This window comes from Sapajus apella, unplaced genomic scaffold, assembly GCF_009761245.1.
Source record: "Sapajus apella isolate SASKATOON/1434 unplaced genomic scaffold, GSC_monkey_1.0 scaffold2, whole genome shotgun sequence".
NCBI classification, from domain to species: domain Eukaryota; kingdom Metazoa; phylum Chordata; class Mammalia; order Primates; family Cebidae; genus Sapajus; species Sapajus apella.
Window position 1 is genome coordinate 735,324 of NW_022436942.1, and position 21,362 is coordinate 756,685.

Sequence of the window (21,362 nt, forward strand, 5' to 3'; positions counted from 1 at the left end):
GATTTACTTTCAATTATGTGGTAAATTTTAGAATAGGTACAATGCGGTCCTGAGAAGAATGTATAATCTGTAGATTTGGGGTAGAGATTTCCGTAAATGTCTTGGTCCAGATCTGAGTTCGAGTCCTGGATATCCTTGTTAATTTTCTGTCTTGTTGATCTGTCTTATATTGACAGTGGAGAGTTAAAGTCTCCCACTATTATTGTGTGGGAGTCTAAGTCTCTTTGTAGGTCATTAAGAACTTGCTTTATGTACCTGGGTGCTCCTGTATTGGGTGTGTATATATTTAGGATCATTAGCTCTTCATGATGCATTGATCCTTTTACCATTATGTAATGTCCTTGTCTCTTTTGATCTTTGTTGGTTTAAAGTCCATTTTATCAGAGACTAGAATTGCAGGTCCTGCTTTTTTTTGCTCTCCATTTGCTTGATAAATCTTCCTCCATCCCTTTATTTTGAGCTTATGTGTGTCCTTGTACGTGAGATGGGTTTCCTCAATATAGCACACCAATGGGTCTTGACTTTTTATCCAATTTGCCAGTCTGTGTCTTTTGATTGGGGAATTTAGCCCATTTACATTTACAGTTAATATTGCTATGTGTGAATTTGATCCTGCCATTTTGATGCTAGCTGGATGTTTTGTCTGTTAGTTCACACATATTTTACCATTTGGTACATTTTTGCAGTGACTGGTACTGCTTGTTCCTTTCCTTGTTTAGTGCTTCTTTCAAGAGCTCTTGAAAGGCAGTCCTGGTGGTGATGAAATCTCTCAGCAATTGCTTGTCCACAAAGGATTTTCTTTCTCCTTCATTTATGAAGCTTGGTTTGGCTGGATATGAAATTCTAGGTTGAAAGTTCTTTAAGAATGTTGAATATTGGCCCCCAATCTTCTTCTGGCTTGTAGGATTTCTGCCAAGAAATCCACTGTGAGTCTGATGGGCTTCCCTTTGTGGGTAACCAGACCTTTTTTCTGGCTGTCCTTAGCATTTTTTCCTTCATTTCAACCATGGTGAATCTGATGATTGTGTGCCTTGGGGCTGCTCTTCTTGAGGAGTATCTTTGTGGTGTTCTCTGCATTTCCTGGACTTGAATGGTGTCCAGGCTTGCTAGGTTGGGGAAGTTCTCCTGGATAATATCCTGAAGAGTGTTTTCCAGCTTGGATTCATTCTCTCCATCACATTTAGTTATACCTATCAAACTAGATGTCTTTTCCCATAATTCTATATTTCTTGGAGGCTTTGTTCATTTCTTTTCACTTTTTTTTCCTTTATTCTTGCCTTCTCATTTTATTTCATTGACTTGATCTTCAATCTCTGATATCCTTTCTTCTACTTGGTCAATTTGGCTATTGAAACTTGTGTATGCTTCACTAAGTTCTCCTGCTGTGTTTTTCAGCTCCATCAAGTTGTTTATATTCTTCTCTAAGCTCTTTATTCTATTTAGTATCTCATCTAAAGTTTTTTCTAGGTTCTTAGTTTCTTTGCATTCACAGAACTGGAAAAAACCACCTTAAACTTCATATAGAACCAAAAGAGAGCCCGCATAGCCAAGACAATCCTAAGGAAAAAGAACAAAGCCAGAGGCATCATGATTTCAAACTGCACTACAAGACTACAGTAACTGAAACAGCATGGTACTGGTACCAAAACAGAGATATAGACCAATGGAACAGAACAGAGGCCTCATAAGTAATGCCACACATCTACAACCATCTGATCTTTGACAAACCTGACAAAAACAAGCAATGGGGAAAGGATGCCCTGTTTAATAAATGGTGTTGGGAAAACTGGCTAGCAGTGTGCAGAAAGCAGAAACTGGATCCCTTCCTGACACCTTACACTAAAATTTACTCCGGATGCATTAATGACTTACAGACCTAACATCATAAAAACCCTATAAAAAAAAGCTAGGCAAAACCATTCAGGTCATAGGCATAGGCAAGGACTTCACGATTAAAACACCAAAAGCATTGGCAACAAAAGCCAGAATAGACAAATGGAACCTAATTAAACTCCAGAGCTTCTGCAAAGCAAAAGAAACAATCGTTTGAGAGAACCGTCAATCAACAAAATGGGATAAAAATTTTTGCAATCTACCCATCTGACAAAGGACTAATATATAGAATCTACAAAGAACTAAAACAGATTTACAAGAAAAAATCAAACCCATCCAAAAGTGGGGGAAGGATATGAACAGACACTTTTCACAAAAAGACATATATGAGGCCAAGAAACATAAGAAAAAATGCTCATCACTGATTAGAGAAATGCAAATCAAAACCACATTGAGATATCACCTCACGTCAATTAGAATGGCGATCATTAAAAAATCAAGAGCAGAAGATCAAACACCGCATGTTCTCACTCATAGGCGGGTGTTGAACAATGAGAACACATGGACACAGGGAGGGGAGCACTACACACTGGGGTCAGTTGGGGGGAAATAGGGGAGGGTGGGGGGTGGGAAGCTGGGGAGAGATAGCAAGGGGAGAAATGCCAGATGTAGGTGATGGGGAGGAAGGCAGCAAATCACACTGCCATGTGTGTTCCTATATAACAATTTTGCATGTTCTTCACATGTACCCCAAAACCTAAAATGCAATAAAATAAATAAAGGGAAAAAAAAAATAAAAAAAATAAAAAAAAAAATAAAAAATAAAAAAAATCTGGAGACGACAGATGCTGTTGTCTCCAGATTTTTAAATGATCGCCATTTTAACTGTTTTACACTGTTGGTGGGAGTGTAAACTAGTTCAACCATTGTGGAAGACAGTGTGGTGCTTCCTCAAGGACCTAGACATAGAAATTCCATTTGACCCAGCAATCTCATTACTGGGTACATACCCAAAGGCTTACAAATTATTCTATTATAAAGACACATGCACACGTATGTTCATTGCAGCACTGTTTACAATAGCAAAGACCTAGAACCAACCCAAATGCCCATCGATGACAGACTGGACAAGGAAAATGTGGCATATATACGCCATGGAATAGTATGTAGCCATAAAAAATGATGAGTTTGTGTCCTTTGTAGGGACGTGGATGAATCTGGAAACCATCATTCTAAGCAAACTGACACAAGAATAGAAAATCAAACACCGCATGTTCTCATTCATAGGCAGGTGATGAACAATGAGAACACATGGACATAGGGAGGGGAACATCGGACACTCAGGTCTGTTGGAGGAGGCAAGGGAGGGACAGCAGTGGGCTGGGGAGGTCGGGGAGGGATAACATGGGGAGAAATGCCAGATGTAGGTGACAGGGGGATGGAGGCAGCAGACCACATTGCCATGTGTGTACCTACGTAACAATCCTGCATGATCTGCACATGTACCCCAGAATCTAAAGTATAATAAAAAAAATACAAAAAAATAAATGCATGTATCTAATATTTTAATGCAATATATCTTCCATTTGTCAATTATAGCTGAATAAAGAATTCTAAATAATTATAGAAACTGTGATGATGGCATGTTCAATGGAAAGCTGATTAGAATGTATTGTTCTGAGCCAAATCTTCATTTCCTTGCTAAAAATATAGTATTCAACAATTGGGAGTTTGATAAAAACAAATTTTCCTTCCTTGGATCATTTACACTTTTTTCTTGTAATTCTTAAATATTATAATGTAATGAATTATAATTTAAACTTATGTAGGCAAAACTTTTGTTCCTGGTCATAGAAAATATCTATAAAAGAGTGATATGGTTTGGTTGTGTCCCCACCCAAATCTCATCTTGAATTGTAGCTTCCATAATTCCCACGTCATGGGAGGGACACTGTGGGAGGTAACTGAATCCTGGGGGCAGGTCTTTTCCTGTGCTGTTCTTGTGATAGTGAATAAGTCTCTCAAAATCTGATGGGTTTATAAAGGGGAGTTCCCCTGCACATGCCCTCCCGCCCACTGCCATGTGAGAAGTCCCTTTGCTCTTCCTTTCATTTTCTGCCATGGTTGCCACGCCTCCCCACCGCTCCACTTCTCCACCGCCCCACTGCCCCACCGCCCCACCGCCCCACCGCCCCAGCCATGTGGAACTGTGAGTCTATGAAATATTTTTCTTTATAAATTACTCAAGTCTCAGGTATGAGGGGTTACCAGAATTGAGTTGATTCTCTGAAACTTCTTTAGGATAGCTTTTTTGATTAAAAAACTGACCAATTCCAAACCTGATATATAAAGTTGACACAAATAATTTAGAACTAAGTTGTTAACATTTATTTATCATAGTTTCCTCTTCAGTCATAAAGGCATAATTAAACCTATTGGTTCAGCCACTGGAATTGGCTAGAGATCCTTGAAGAAGATAAAATTTTGTGAATTTATAAGAAACAGATGTCAAGCTTAATTTTAACCTTTCTTCACAGAGACTTTAATCATATAATTAATCTTGTTTGAATGTCATTTAGGATAGGGTGAAATACCATCTGCTATGGAAAAGCTCAAATTCAGTATTTTCTGGATGTGCTGGACTAGGTAAAGTCTGCAATTCCCCCTCCAGACTTAGGATTTGATGTGTAGACAGAACGTGCAATTTTGCAATCTGCTGAGCCAGAAGAGGATTTAATATTGCATTTAGAGCTGTACTCAAACTGTCAAAAAATGTTCAATAAAGTAACTGCAAATCATACTCAGTTAAACTAGCTGGCAAAGGTAGCATGACAAAATTAAGAAATAATGCATATGGGACATAGTGATATTTACATGTTTTCAAGGCTTACGCCCTGGGTGGCTATTTACAAGACAGCAGTTACCACCCTTCCCCTCTGCTTTAGGTTTGATACAAGGCCAAGTCTTCAATCTGATTTTATATGACTGTGGTCTAGTTCAGATTAGTATTTGTCACCACTCTTCACAGCAGACAGGAATTCAGCAGACTGGGAAAGGAGGACGGGGAAGAAATTAAGGGACTAAGTCTGTTGAAGATAAACATATCTGTGATCCACTGCCTGAGATAATCACAACAGTGAAACATGAAGGTTGCATGCCAGCCAGATGCTCATAGTTTAACAATTTTTAGATAACCACTGAAGGAAAAAGCATCTTAGGATTCTCAACATATTTGCTGCCGCTCCTCTCCCCCCAAAATGTCATGCAATAAAGCATTATTTTTATGCACCCTCTCTGAAAACGTTTTGCAAAATTCTAAGCTTCTTACTTAGAAGCTAACAGGACATCTTGCTGAAAGATGACAGATCATAAATGCTCTTTAAATAAATTAACACATGGTTTAAGAGAAAACTATCAATCAGAGCAAATGAGTCAATATAACAAATATATTTTTAAAAGTCAATAACATACCATCAATCATAAAAATATTAATGAAAATAATGACAAAAAGGATGATGTAAACAGCAACTGTTTCTTTATGAATACAGAACATAAACTCTTAACTATGGGCCAGACATTGTTTAAATTCCTTTTTAAGTGTAAACAATCAAACAATCTTATGAAGAACATTCTATTGTCTTCTCTCTAAAACTGAGGAAACTGAGGCACTGGGGAGCTTATACATTAAGCTGGTAAATGATAGCCTTGTGACTTGAACCAGGGAGGCTGCCTCCATGCTGGATAAATTATAAGTTATGAAAGAGAAGAACACAAATCTCTAAGTTTAGCAATGCGAACAATATTCATTTATGTATTTCCAAATAATATGTGATATGGTTTCTCATGTTGATGATACAGATGGGCTGTATCTGTTTCAATGAACAAGTAAAATTTGAGGAAAGAAGCTAGTAGTTTTCAGTTTTGTGTTATGTTCTTTGAATAAAATGTAGGACAGAATGAAATTATTTTATTCGTCCTCCTATTTTCTTCTTCAAAAAATGTTAAGATTATAATGCTCATTATGCCATTGGCTTATTGATTTGGACTGATGACTTTCTTTAAGAATAGATTAGAGCTTTGGGGAGGATAAATCTTCTGGAAAAATCTTGATTACATTATATTAGCTAAATTGTAGTTGATTTCTTGATTTTATATTTCAGCCACGCCTTTTCTTCATTATGCTAATATGACTTCAGGTTAAGTCAATGTATTGAAGTAGGACTGATTTGCCTGAGCTGTGGGAACATAAGTCTTTTCCCACTAGGTAAATGATAGCAATTAAATGAAATTTGGCATAGAAGGGAAATAATTTTCCCACAGTTTTGTCCCACTAGCATACAAAAGTTCTGACACCGCACAAGCCACAGGGCTTGCTGCAACTTTGGTGATATACCACTCAGCATAATCTGGTTGCCAAAAGGCTGTGCCTGAAGCTTGTGCTGAGAAAGATCATTAGCGTCCTTTGGTGGCAGATATACTACAAAAGTGAATCTGAACAGAATGGGTGGCTAAGTTAAAAAAAAAAAAAAAAAAAAGTAGGTGAATGTTACTGGCAAAAGGCAATACCTGCCCTGGTGAAAAGTATGGGCATCAAGCAGACCTGGTATGGAACCAGCAGTAATTATTGGTAAGTCAATTAGCCTCTTTAAGCATTGGTTGCCTCTTCTTTAACAGGAGATATCTACCTCATAGAACTGTTAAACGCATTAAATAGTTGTAATATGACTAGCACAGTACATGGCATAATACAAGCTTAATGAAAAGCTACTTCTCAACAAATTTAATTACTGGGGTGGGGGAAGTATAAGTTAAATAATTTCAAAGACATAACATAATAATTAGACATTATTTTCCATTCCCCAAAGTCCATTTTAGAAGTCTGAATTCTTATATGCAGTTACTCATTTTCTGCTTAATCTTTAAAACTAAGGTCATATTGTTTCTCCAGGGAACTCTCAAAAACAAACCAAAGCAGAATCCATGGTATTTACTCAAATCTAAAGAGATGAGTTTCTTATTTTTAGGATAATTTTGGCCAAAGATCAGAGAAATCCTTTTTTGTTGGCACTAAATTAGAAGTGTTCCTAGTTCCAAGAATCATATACTAGAAAGTTTTCCAGAAAGGTCTCCTTTAATCTTTACTCATGATACATTTAGATAATATATCAACAGCACTGGGTTCTCAGCTTTCTTCTTTCGTTGAAGTGTTTTCATGTGCATTTGTACTCATGACAAGCCTACTTTAAACACCAGTCTTACGGGGGTGGGAGGAAACAAACGGTAACTCTGTTTGTGTGATTAGGGGAAATAATTTGGTTACTGCCTCCCCTCTGGCAAGGGAATCTCTGTATTTGCATTTTCCAAGAGTAGCCACTAGTCACACGTAACTATATAAATTTAAATAAAATGAGTTAGTGTCCTCTGTCACACTAGCCACATTTCAAGTGTTCAGTAACCACATGTAGCTAGGAGCCAGCAAACTGGGCAGTGCATATATAGTTTCCAACATCTCAGAAAGTTTTATCAGGTAATATTGCTAAATGATTGACAGTGAAGATACCCAGTTACAGTTTAATTTTTCTTTCTTAAGTGTAATAAGATATAGGCACCTTCTATTCCTTAAGAGAAAAAAAGTATGTAAAAATACCTCTAGCACAAAATGTGAAACTAAAGGCCATCTCAGGCCTTTATCCCTTCCCCTTGTATTGGCTTAAATTATTTCATGGAAATGGAATGGCTCCAACCTTGTGATCCCATGTTCTGCTGGTGAGCCTATCAAATTCACCTATGTCATAAAGAAGCATGGCATGGCCCCCTGGGTAGTTTGTTGAGGCAGGATTGCCTGAGGTAACCTGACACATTCCACGTCTCGAGTACTCCTATTAGTCTGCTGAATAATTAGAACAGCTATTCAAAAAAGGATACCCTGGAACTGTTAACCTAAGCCAGGTGGTTTTAGGCAATAAAGTGGCCCTTTCCTTTCCTGCTGTTCCTATTTGAGATTTCTTGAATTTTGCAATTTCCCCTCTCTCATGATCCCATTCTCATTTTACTTAAGCTTCCTACCTGGTATTTCTTGGAGAGTTCTTGCCATAATGACAGAATTGGTGATGCCACACAGCAAAAAGAACAGACAAGAATAAACTTTTCATGGCCAATGAGGATAATTAAATGTCAGGCCTTCATGCCCTGCTGGGCTTTTCCTTCGCTACCCTGTACCAAGGTCTTATTTGCCTGACCCTCCAATTCCGTCAGAGAATGTCGAGAACAGCCTAAGCTGCATATTCTTTTGCAGTATATACAATTCTGTATTAAAAGATTCACCAAAAGGTAAAGGGGACAGAGAGGAAAATACAACAGGAAGGGGTCTTTTTTTACTCCAAGATTTCTCACCATCACAAATGGAACTCTTAATCAAACCTGAAAGAGATTGTGGATATTTATAACATTGAATTCTGTTCCCAAGTAAACTTTCAAGGACAGAGATTTTAGTTTGAGAGTAACCAACAGTAGAGGAGAAAATAGGCAGGTCAAACTTGAAGTCATCTAGAAGAAAAGGGGAAGAAAAAGAAGCCAGCTGACTCCTAAGAGGTTATATACATAACAATGGAGGTTTGTGAGTCTCTTAACTATTCATTCACTTTCTCCCTTTCTTCAATTCAGCTGAACTTTCACCATCTGCAGATTTGATTCTGCTGGCATCCCTGCCTCAGTGACATACGCCACAACAAATGGCTTACATCTATTCCTACTATATTGTATACGTTCCTAGAATCAGAAGTGAGACAATGAATACATTTTCCCATAAAGACATTACATTTATAATGATTCAATAAATTTAGGTTTTAAGAGATCATTGGCTATAACACGAAGAATTACTTGGGGGCAAGAATGGAAACAAGTAGCCATCTAGGAGGCCACTTCAAAAGTCTAGGCCAGAGATTGTAAAAACTGTTTTGGGAGGTAGTGGTCAGAATGAATGGAAAAAGATAGATGGATTCAGTATGTATTTTGGAGTAGAGATGACAGGACTGAGTCTGGTGTAGGGAATGGGGAGGAGAAGCAGGAAGGGATGATACTGACATTCACTGAGATGAGGAATATTAGAAAAGACACACACGAGAAGAGAATCTGGGTGGCAGAGGTGGGGTGAGGATGACGAATACTGTTTTTGATATGTTAAGTACCACATCTGAGTGGAAATATTAAGTAGGCAGCTGAATCTAGGACTCTGGACTTAAGAAGAAAGAAATGGGCTGGAGATAAAAATTTGGTGGTCTTTAGCATACAGAGAGTATTTAAAGCCATGGAATCAGTTGAGATCACATATAAAGAGGGAATAAAAAAATAATGAGGGTACCATCCTTGTTACATTTGAGGTTAGGGTCTATATAACACTGCATTAGGAGTTTTATAGAACTTTTAGGTTTCTCTGTGGACTATTTAATATGTATAATTGAGAATATGCATTTAAAATTCTAAGTAATAGACATAAAACACATATTTCTGAACACAAGTATTTCTCCTGTGGGGAAATGACAGTTTAATAAAGGATTTATATTAAGTAGAATCACTGTAGCGCTTTGAGTTTCATATAGAAGTGAACACATCTTACTCTTCAATGACCGTACCTGGTTATTTTTCTGGATTGCTTGGAACCATATAGACCAGAGTTTTCTCTTTGATATTTCTACCTAGTTTACCTCATTTTCTATAACTATAACCAGAGAATAGAAGTTTCTTCCCTGCTTTATAAGAAAAGAATAGCTCACTGAGACAATAAGCATAAACTTATTAACTGAATCACTAAGTGGTAAAAATTTTTGTAGAGTTGAATTAAACATTTACATTTGGCAGTTAATCAGGCAAAATACCAAAAAATATGAAAAATTAAAGTGCTGTTTAGTTGTAACAATTTCAGAAAAAAGTACTGCAATAAAAGGGGCACAACTCAAAATTCATTACATACATATCTTGCCACAAAGAATCTTCTATTATCTGTTTCCGTATCTGAGCTATGTTGAAGTCAGCAATTTGTACATTCTGTGGCTTCATTTTTTCTTTTCTTTTTAAATCAGCTACCACACTTCTGAGAACCAAATGTTTGCCAGGACTGAGTCAAATTTTCCTACCTTTTGAATAAGTTTGTTTCTTGATTTCTGTGTATTTCTCATAACAAGGCCAATTTGTATCACAATCTGGAGTCAGAGACAGATTGAAAAAGACTGTCAGATATTCTTGGCATCTGTTATCACCAGGGCTGTCACACACGATGCTCCAGACATTCCCTGATCTGACCCAATCTTAAGCACCTCTCCTCTCCTTACACATGACTTCTTCTACTGGGCCCTCTGAATCTTCTATTTTTCATCACAAAGCTTTATGCATTCAGTCTGTCCTCTTAAATGTTGTTGCTCCCTATGTGTTGCAACTCAAAACTGACGGACCAGTAGGTTTAATACTATTCTATAGCCCTCTCAAGCAGACACTATTTACTCTTCTAGCTAGGCACCTCTCAGCACCACATGAAATAACCTCACATGTAATTTCCTATATGTTCTTCCCTACTAACATTTAGATCTTTTAAATTTGGGTAGCACATTTCAATCAAGGCTACCCAAATTCGGTGGTCTTTAGCATTCCAGTAGCACTGGAAATACAGACTTCATTTTAGAGTTTTCAGAAATTTTATTGATTTATACAGAAGGTGGGTTTTACTGTTTTATGAGGGTTAATTTTCTTACAGGATCTCATTCAGAAACACAGCAACTTTAGCTAAATCCTTTAAAGCAGTAGCCAAAATCTATTAGCTGGGGATTAGTTGGTTAACTACATTGTAGGTGCAATGATTGCTTTTTTGATTGATTCAATTATTTATTAACTCAATTATACACTAAGTCCTCACTACAGGCTAGGCAATATTAAATGAACTGATACAACAAAACAGATGCAGTCTCTCTTCTTAGGAGGCAGACATAAACAAATAAAACCACAAATTGTTAATTATAAGTAACAATTAAAACATTAATTATTTAAGTACTCCATAGTAAAAGTTCAATATATAGCAATTCCGGGAAGGGGAACAATTTAAGGGAGAGCAACTTGTTGAGAATGAATGTTTGGGAAGGTGGGGATTAGAAAACAAAACCAGATCAAAGAAAATTTTACCCACTCTTTCCCTTCTAGTTAGTTATAGCAATGATTGGTGAACAAGTAGCCCGTGCATTACGGAGGATTGGGTGTGTTAAAAATGTGTTTATTTATCAGTTAAATTCAGGGAATAATTTTAGTTTTGCCTGGCTTAAAAAAAAAAAAAGCCCAGCAGTCAGCAGTCACATCTGTGAGCTCTCATATATAGTGATAACATCCACTTCATCCACTTACTCTGATGCCAATGGCGATGCCTACAAGGAAGGAGCCTGTGGATTCAGAACACACTAGTTTTCTGCTTCTTGTTAGCAGTCTTTGGAGACACAGCAGAGTTGTTTACTAGTATGTAAACAGAAGCCTAGAGGCGAAGTGCTTTGATCCAAGTCTCCTTTTCTCCTGGAGTTTTATAAATATTTTCCAGGTTTATATATATATTTTTTTCTTATTCAGATGTATTATTCTTTTAAATATAGAGAACATGTCCTGATTCCGTTCAGTTTGTCAGATAAAAAAAGAAGTTACAATAATAGATAACTGACTCAGTGCAGAATAACACCAATCATAGGGACATTGTTCTGGTTTTGATTTCAAAGCAATCACTGAGTAAGCTTCCTTTGAAATGGAACGTGAGTCAGCATTCAGCAAAGCTGAGTTTAAACCTCTACTCTAGATTCTGAGTGACAGAAAGCTTTTAAATAGGGCACTGTTTGTTCATAGTTTGGGGTATCTGATTTACTTGGCTTTGTTAGACAATAGAGGCTTTGGTTCAGTTATATTTTTAACATTCCTTAAAATAAATCAAAGAGTGTTCCCATTTTGGATGTGGATTGGTATGGTAGAGGAAATGAGGAACTAAAAAGTGCCAAGTATCCAGGGATTACTTGCTGGGCTCTGTGCTGGACTGCCTTGGTTAATATTTTTTTGGTTGCACGTAATAGAAACTGGCTCTGGCTAGCTTAAGGGAAAAAAGTTAGTAGTGCTAACATACTGGAAGGATATTTGGGTATCTCACAGAATCCAAGACTCAGGAAAAATGGGTTGGGGGAACCTCTAACCTTAGATATAGGGGTTCATGTCTGTCTCCCTATGGAAAAATAGTTGAAGTGATGTCACCATAAGACTTTTCATAGGAGGCTCACCTGGGGTCAGGTCTTCACCTACAGATCTGTCAGTCAAGGTTAGAGGGGCAGTATGGTTGAGCCACTTGTTTGTAGGTATCCACACCTGTATTTTGCAATTAATTTCCAGAGAGAGGGAAATTATTATAAACTGGAGGCTATACCAGCAAAGTCTATATGGGGTACTTTACAAGATTAATTTTTTAATAGCCTATAAAAATCACTTTCCACCTCACAAATGAGAAAACTGAGACTCAAATTAGTTTGGCAGCTTGTCTAAAGATCTACAATTAAAATGTAGCAGGGCTAGAAGACGAAGTATGTCTATAAGGAAGGTTAATCTTGTCCTTAAAATATTCAAGTAGTATGATAAGACTACCTGAGACAGAAAATTTCAACTTAAGAAAAATTCTAAAAAAAAAAAATTAGATATATGTTTTAAAGAAATTAATAATAAAAGTAACAACCAAATAAGTTTAGTAGCTCTTTTAATTACACTGAGAAATCTGAAAAAAGTACAAAGCCCATGAAAGTAGATGCATTTTAGAAAATAAAACATTTCCACACACACATTTTAATGACATTTTAGTTTTGAATTAAAAATATTCATGATTTTGCATTGAAGCATACTGCCTGTGAATTAAGTACATTTTGACATACTGAGAAAAGATTTTATATATCCTGTATCTGAACCTGAATTCCTATAAAAGGCTGAGTTATATTCTCTTTCTAGAGATTAAGTTCACAATTTGATTTGTAGACTAATGGTTTTATTGATTCAAAGTGCCTTCAAAGAGTATAAATAGAAAATAAACTAAAGGGGGGTGTGTGATATATGCTTATTTGATGTATAAGATCAAAGTTGAATTAACATAATAATATTTAGTGCTTTTAATTGTATTGTTTCTTTTCAGTAGAACAATGAAAACACATAGATCCAACTGCAGGAAAGAGGTTAGATAATGCCAGAATGATTCTTTATATCAGTGTTTTATTTCCAATTATATAGATAAATAGGTGATGTTGAAATCCATGCTATTTCTATCCTCAAAATAAGATAAATGTATGGTTACATTCTAGCATCTCATCAAGAGTCATCATGAAACAATAATATATTTACTACTTTTGCCAAATAATATATAACAGACTACCACAGTCTATAAAGTTTTCTTAATTACTTTTGATAATGTGGCACTTTACAATGGCTTTGGGTCTTATCATACTCTGTTGCTGCTACTACTACTAATAAAATAATAGTAAATGTAAAGGAGAAATCAAAAGAAAATAAATTAGATCACTTGATAGTTCTAAATATTGTTTTGGTTTATCCTTGAACTGGAAATCAATTCTACATGATATGGAAAGAAAACAAACAGATCTTTATAATTCAGAGCATGTATTTTGAAGGTGTAATAATTTATCCAATGCCAGTGTGGGTTTGCTTGTCATGTTCTTTTTATTCAATGTCAACTGGTTCCGTAGCTATTAAAGCACTTAACTGTTTTTGTGCACAGGAGAGGAACAGTTCCAAACTGGACAGGCTTCTTTGACGGATGACTTGATCAAGCTGTTGAATTTTTTTTAAGACAGGGAGAAAGAGAAAAAAATATACTTAGCTGAAGGATAAAGAATATTATGTTACTAAAGCCCACTAGAAAAAAAACTTTGCAGATGAGACAATTTAGGAAATCAAATAGTACTTAAAACTGAATGATGTAGTCACTTTTTCTGGGCTAAATAATCTAAGATGAGATGATAATCATTATAGTTTTATAACTGACGTTATTCAGTTATTGGAGAAAGATCATACATTTGATCAAAATGATTTCAGAAAACATAAAATAGTATTAAAATGTCAGTTCTCAATGTATATATACAACCAAACATGCACAAATATATTACAGATGCAAGTAACAAAATAAATACATAGTACAGAAACACAGCATAATCACATCGTGCATAGGGTTTAGTGGAACAAATAGTAAGGGAGGAGATAAACAATTTGTTGAAATTGAGGAAAGTTTTGGGGAAAAGCATGCTTTAAAAAATATTTGAGGCCAGGTGCAGTGGCTCATGCCTGTAATCCCAGGGATTTGGGAGGCTGAGGTGGGTGGATCATTTGAAGTCAGGAATTCGAGATCAGCCTGGCCAACATGGTGAAACCCCATCTCTACTGAAAATACAAAAATTAGCTGAGCATGGTGGTGCACACCTGTAATCTCAGCTACTTAGGAGGTTGAGGCAGAAGAATTGCTTGAACCCAGGAGACAGAGGTTGCAGTAAGCCAAGATTATGCCACTGCACTCCAGCTGGGTGCCAAAGTGAGACTCTGTTTAAAAAAAAACAAACATACAAAATATCTGCTATTGTTGAAATTTTTGTCCTTGTCCCTCTGCTAAGGTAGAGATGTCTTATTAGGATGTTTAATTATTTCAACAGCAAACTCATATAGTAAACTAAACAAGAGGGTTAGTAAGGGAAATCATTTGGATTATATGTAATAAATAACACTCTGGATGGTAAAGATTATTGAATATAAGAAGAACAGCTTCAAACTTTTGGCCCTAAAAAATTTGCCTATGGGGTAAAAATAACCGAACAATGAAAACACCTTCCCTATAGTTTACAGAACAATGGAGGAACTAAAAGCCAAATAAATCCCATTTCATATTATATACTTGTCATACTTATGCAAAAATTGACATTCTTCTCACAAACCTCTGCATCCCCCACAAAGGCAAACCCAAACATTAATTCTCTATTAAATTATACTTCCATAATCACTATACTCAAAATGGCTGAAAAACTAGATGATTAAAATACTGGAGTATTCTAAGAATTAATCAAATAGAGTGACTATATTTAGCAAAATACTCCTATAAAATAATTGAACTATACTGAAGCCCTTCAATTCTAATATTCAGAGATTCTATGTACGGAAATAAGATTTCTGCTTATCCTTTTTCCTCCCAGATTTTTTTCCTTCTTCCTCTACTAGATGATACCTTCAGGGGAATACATACCTTTTGCTTACAAGACTACTAAACAAAAGAGATCTTAGAATGTAAGTTACCTCTTATCTATCTTGCTAACTACTTTATCCCTAGCATCTAGAGGAGGGTCTGGCACATGTTAGACAGGCAATAAATATTTGCTGGATTGAATGAATCAAGATACAGAACCCCAATCAAACAAGGCAAACTACTGGGAAATGAGAGATATACTTTTAATGCTATGACCCATAGCATGCTAAAATAATCTAAAAGATACATGGGAGGTTAAAGTCATATTTTAAAAAGTTTCATTTTAATATATGTAAAACAGATTGAAATCAAAGTATTTTCAGTTTCTAAAATTATTTTGCTCTTGGTCTAAATTAAACAGTATAGAAGAATATACCAATACTCAGTTCCAGTCCATTCTCCAGTTTTCTGTCTACTTTTGGATGTTTTAAAGCACTTGAAGATGGGTTTTTAAAAATACGCAGTCCACATAATATAATTCTTATAATTATTGAGTTTGAGAGGGTCCACCCAATCACTTTATTTCACTTCCATTACTGGAAGTTTTCCCTATCTCACTTTAAAAAAATTGCTGGCTGGGTGCAGTGGTTCACACCTGTAATCCCAGCATTTTGGGAAGCTGAGGCAGGTGGATCATGAGGTCAAGAGATTGAAATCATTCTGGCCAACAGGGTGACACCCTGTCTCTACTGAAAATACAAAAATTACCTGGCCACACACCTGTAGTCCCAGCCACTTGGGAGGCTTAGGCAGGTGAATCACTTGAACACAGGAGGTGGAGGTTGCAGTGAGCAGAGATGGTGTCACTGCACTCCAGCCTGGCAACAGAGCGAGCCTCTGTCTTAAAAAAAAAATGCTTAACTGTATTTTATAATTTATTTAGGTATTCTCCCTTACAGACATGTAAGTTTATTCTAACCTTTTAAGTTGTTTTTCAAGCAATAAAATTTACAATCTGAGTGCACATCCTTTAAAAGATGTTGAAGATACTGGAATTTGTCAATGTCATTTCTGCATATTGTAAATTATGGTACATATTGCCAAATTTGCTTTCCAAAGAGAATACACTAAGTTATGAGTCCCAATTGCAGTGTTAGGAGAGGATCAGTATCTCTTGTTTTATATTCTTTTAAACAGTTACATAATTTTCATTTTATAGCTATAATATATGTAACAGATATTTTAATATTTTATTCTATTAGCAGACATTTAGATTGTTCATAAAATTTGGCTACTATAATTAAGGCTGTAATGAACAGTCTTCAACACAGACCTCTGTATACATGTGCTAGTACAGCTTGTGGAAATTGTTTGAGCCAAGAATATGTAGTTTGCAATGCTACCTCTAATTATAAATTAGCTTTCTATAAATGCATGAATCTGTTTTTAGGCTCTCCATCCTGTTCACTTGGACAATTTACCTATCTCTACACAAATGTAATGCTATTTTAATTACTACAGCTTTATAATAAACTTTAATATATCAATATTACCAACATAAAATATTTCAGAAGAATATAAATTAGTGGGCATTTGTAAGAACACTGAGTTTAAAAAGGAAGTGACCAGACTACAGATAGTCTCATAACTATTTTTTTGCACAGGCACAAAATATAAGCAAAACTCAGCAGTATATTGAGACATATAAAGAGCAAAAACCCATTTCTTCCTAAGGTAAGTAAACAATGCAATCAAAACTGAACCAAGGATAGTCGTATTCGGAGAATGAAGTCTGGCAGGATGAAATACGTAATTGTGTTTGGAGGTGGCTCCATGGGTATTTATTATTATGCTTCATAACTTGTGTACGTATAACATATGTGCTAGCTGTTAACAATTGAAAATCTTTCATAAATCCCCCAGAACAATCAGGAGTTACATTAAAACCAAACATGACTTAATATCTTAGAATTTTTAGAAGCTAGCTAAATGAGAAACTTTTCTCCTTTTGAGGGAATATAATACAATTTCACAGTGTGTAACAAGCATTCAACCTGTGATTGTTGCTAAGTAACAATAATCTGAATTTGTGCATTCAGAATGAGTATTTCTGTAACTTTTTTAAGAGGATATACATAAGGACAAAAAATTTTGATAGATTTCTGTTTGAACATACCACGTTTCTCTTGCTTGTGTTAGAAGTCACCATGGAATTGCTGACTATAAGAAGATAGGCATAAAGGTTTTGGTTTTAGGCAGCTGCCAAGGCTTATTTCACATCATATCATGCCTCCCCAGAACACTGAAAGTAAGAAGTCTTTAATAAAACAGGAGTACAATACTTTAAGAAGCAACAAGGTGATATTGATACTTTATGGGAGGAAAATAGAGATTGGGCCATCATAAAACTGAGCTTCCCTTCTTCTTGGGCATGGTACATAGAGCACGGCTGTGAGATGGAACATATGCAACCTTTCTCTTAAAAGGATGTTGAATGCCTCTCTCTGAAACAAATACATCAAACTGATGTTTTTGGCAGATTCCTGAATTTCAACAGTTACTCTTTTATTAGGCATGACCTTATTATCCTTTATTGAGGCAAGAATTTTGGCAAAATATTCAACGTTTTTGCTCCTTGAGGCATGGGACTTAGTTCTGTATTTGTGGCTTTCATTTTAAAGTGAATCAAAGATTTGTATTCTGTGACATAGTAATAAAAAATATTATGTCCAGAGTAGTGGTGGCAAACATTTTTTTGACATGGGGTTTAAAATCTCTTCATAATAGCGTAGCTCTAACCAATTTGTTTTCTCTTCCATTTTTCTGTTGCTTTAACTTCTATTCAGCTCATACATATATCTGAAAAAATCTGGAAATTCTGAAGTTTCTGAAATAGAGACCTAGGCTTCAGTTACTGGTATATTACTGAAAGCCTTTTAGAAGCATACTACTTATTAAAACTGTTAATTTTATTAATCTTGGTGGGAGGGAATAGCATGTCTTCTTAATAATTTCATGTATTAGATGTACCCTTCCATTCGTGTTCCATGCCATAGCAAAAGAAAAAGAAAAAGAAAATATGTCTTGACCTTAGTTTTTTACTTGCCAGTCATTAAAATGCAATATGAAGGATGGTGAACTTAACATTGGTCTAAAGTGCAACATTCAACATCAATTACAAACAAATCTGACTTATTTTAATTGGACTGTTTATTAAGAAGACTATTCACATCCAAAACAATCTGATTGTTTTGAAATACACACACACACGTGTGTGTCAAATACACTTAGTACTAATTGCACTTTCAATGTTTTGAGCTTCTACCAACAAAATATACCAAGAAATCTGAACATATTACATCTACCTTTATCAAGATTACTTTTCCAACTTACACTCCTACACATTTTAAATTTATGCTTAAAAGTGATTTCATTTTTCCAAAAAGCTAGGATGGATATCCAGCAAATCCACTGATGGGTAAAGTGACTAGGGCAGACCACTTAGAGAAGTTGGTAAGAGACTTGAAAAAAGTGAGAGAAGAAGGAAGCTATCTAAAAACATGAGGAAAGAAAATCTCAAGGTAACTGAAACCACAAGGAAGAAACTCCGAAAGGGGTTCAGACTTGGTTTAATGGAGAACTGGTAAGAAATCCATTAAGATTGGAGCAAAATTAGCAAGGAGAAGATAGGTAGGGGAGGTGATCAGGAAAGTAGTTGGTGGCCAGAGCAAAAAGGGCCCCAAAGGTTTGCCATTTAAAGGGAAGACATTGGAAAGTTTTCAGCAGGAGTATGACCATGCTCCGTGTTTGAAAAATATCATACAGTTATTATGTGGAAAATAGACTGTAGTGGGGCAAGAGTGGAAGAAGAAAAGCCAGCTAGGAGACTTTTGGTCTGGAAAAGATATAAATTTAACCAGACTATTGGCAGTGGTAGCTTAAGAGTAGTTCAGGGTCAGGATTTTAAGATGGGACCAACTTGACTTGCTGATGAATTGGAAGTATAGGTAAAAGGAAAAGAGAAATAAAAGGCTATTCTTAGAATAATAGTAGCCTATCCTGAGGCCTGATAGACTGGAGCAGGAGTGAGCTGGCCAGAGAAAAACTGTTTTGTTTTACACATGATAAATTTGTCTAATTCTATCAGACACATTGGCGATATCAGACATAGGGGTCGGTCTACAGTTCAGGGGAAATATTAGGCCTTGAAATAAAAATTTGTAAGTCATCTGCCTACAGACAGCATTTAAAGCATAGATAAAAATATTTAGGGAATTAATGTTGATAAAAGAGAAGAAGTTACAGGACTATGTCCTGGGATACTCAGTGGCGTCCAAGGAAGATAATACAGTCATGGGTTCTTAGTTTCTCTTTCTGGTTGGGCCAGTAAAGTCCCTTCCTCATCTTTCTTTTCTGCTTATCACTACAGACATAAACTGAAAACCATGGCTTCAGGCTGCTAAAAGCCTAAAGCAAAACAAAACAGAAAAACAACAACAATAAAATAAGGTGGGTTGCAAAAACTTACAAGCACATGATCTTGTAAGAGAACAGTGGGATATTAGATTCAACAGATAATTATTGTAATGGGTTGAATTGTGTCCTCCAAAAAGATATGTTCAAGTCCTACCCCCATACTTGTGAATGTGACCTTATGTGGAAATAGGGTTTTTGCTGATGTAATTAAGATGTAAGCTGAGATGGGGTCTTACCAGTTTAAGGTGGGCCTTAAATCCAATCACTAATGTCCTTAGAAGAAACAGAGACACAGATACAAAGGAGAAGTCTATGTAAAACTGGAGGCCTAATCACTAGAAGCTAAGACAGAGGTATGGAATGGACTTTTCCTTAGAGCCTCTGAGAGTATGGCCTTGCTGACACCTTGATTTTGGGCTTCTGACCCCCAGAACTGGAAGAAAATAAATTTATCTTGTTTTAAGCCACCCAGTTTGTTGTAAATTGCCACAGTAGCTCTAGGAAACAAATAATTATGTTCCAGCTTGTTAAGATCCTCATATATTAGTGTTTCTTGCAATGTGTTCCACAAAATGCCATTTCGGTGCAGCATGTGTTCTGCTTATTAAAAATAAAAATACTTTTAAGTCAAGTAAGTTTGGGAAATGCAGGATTAAAAATATTCACTTTCTATAAACTTCTCAGAATCATTGTTCTTAAACATTGTGAACTGTCAAAATGGCTATGGTATAGGTAATGTTTTCCAAATTTTTTAAACTTTGAAACTGTGTGTGTGTGTGTGTGTGTGTGTGTGTGTGTGTGTGTGTGTGTGTAAAGCATATGTTAGAAAATACCCTACAAATCAATATTCTTTTGAGAACTCTTCTAGAGTCAAAACATTGTCAATATAGGGAGAAAAAAGCACTGATTTAGTTTTCCCTTTAATAATGAATAACCATGGAACTTAAATGGTGAGAAATTTTGAGACTATTTAGTCTAACATTTCCATTTTACAGTTGTGGAAAACATGCTAAGTGGTTTTAGAGACCAATTTCACATTCCTAAAATGCCCTCCTATACTTAAACAAAATCTAGTTCTTCGAAATATATTTAAATATACTAAACTGAGTTTATCTTTGCTCAAGAATCCTACTATGTATCGAGGAGAGTCTATGGCCTCACTAAGTGTTTGACAATGAATAGGTGAATAGGTAAGAAACTCATCCCCAGCATACCAGTACTGGATGCTAGAAACTACTCCGGATGAGAAGCTGAGACTATCCTTTCCCTGGATGTAGACATAAAGAATGTGGATTATGGACCACCCTTAAAACCTAATATGCACACATAATTGTAATGGCCTGGTTCATTTTACAAAAGCATCACAATAAGGACTGATAAACCTGAAGAAGATCAAGTTACTCTTGAGTCATTATGTTTATTGTGCTTTTAAACATTTTGCATTAAATAACAACGTCGTTATTTCTTTTGTGTCTTTAAATTCTGCTTCTCGTCAGCCCAGCTTAAGGAAATTAAGATTTAAAACACTACTGGTTTTATTAATAAAGTTGTCTAATACCCATTTTATTGCTGGCATAATCAGCATAAAGAGTATCTCTATTAAAATAGTGTTTTCTTTATATTTTCAGATAAGTACATTTGGTATGAGAAGGGCTACATTGTACGTAAAGCTGGAGGTTGGACATGAAATCCCCTCTCTGGGAATATAACTATGTCATTAATGTAAATCATGTTGAAAGACACTTTGAACCAATTTCAGGATAATAGTTTTACATAAAATACATGTTTAGAATAATTCCAACTCTAAAATATTCAACATAAT

The 21,362-nt window shown here is 35.8% G+C and overlaps 1 protein-coding gene across 14 annotated transcripts in view; it reads right to left on the reverse strand.

Moving 5' to 3' along the window:
* The window catches only part of CCDC91 (coiled-coil domain containing 91), a 387,119-nt gene that overhangs the window by 23,520 nt on the left and 342,237 nt on the right, over positions 1 to 21,362 (reverse strand). For 7 of the 14 annotated variants that reach the window (XM_032283654.1, XM_032283609.1, XM_032283642.1 and 4 more), the window contains one exon: positions 13,601 to 13,668. In XM_032283654.1, coding sequence (XP_032139545.1) covers positions 13,601 to 13,668 — 68 coding nt within the window. Of the gene's footprint in view, positions 1 to 6,005; positions 12,208 to 12,572; positions 13,669 to 21,362 lie in introns of those variants that run through there. The other 7 variants (XM_032283617.1, XM_032283648.1, XM_032283586.1 and 4 more) reach the window with 4 other exon arrangements.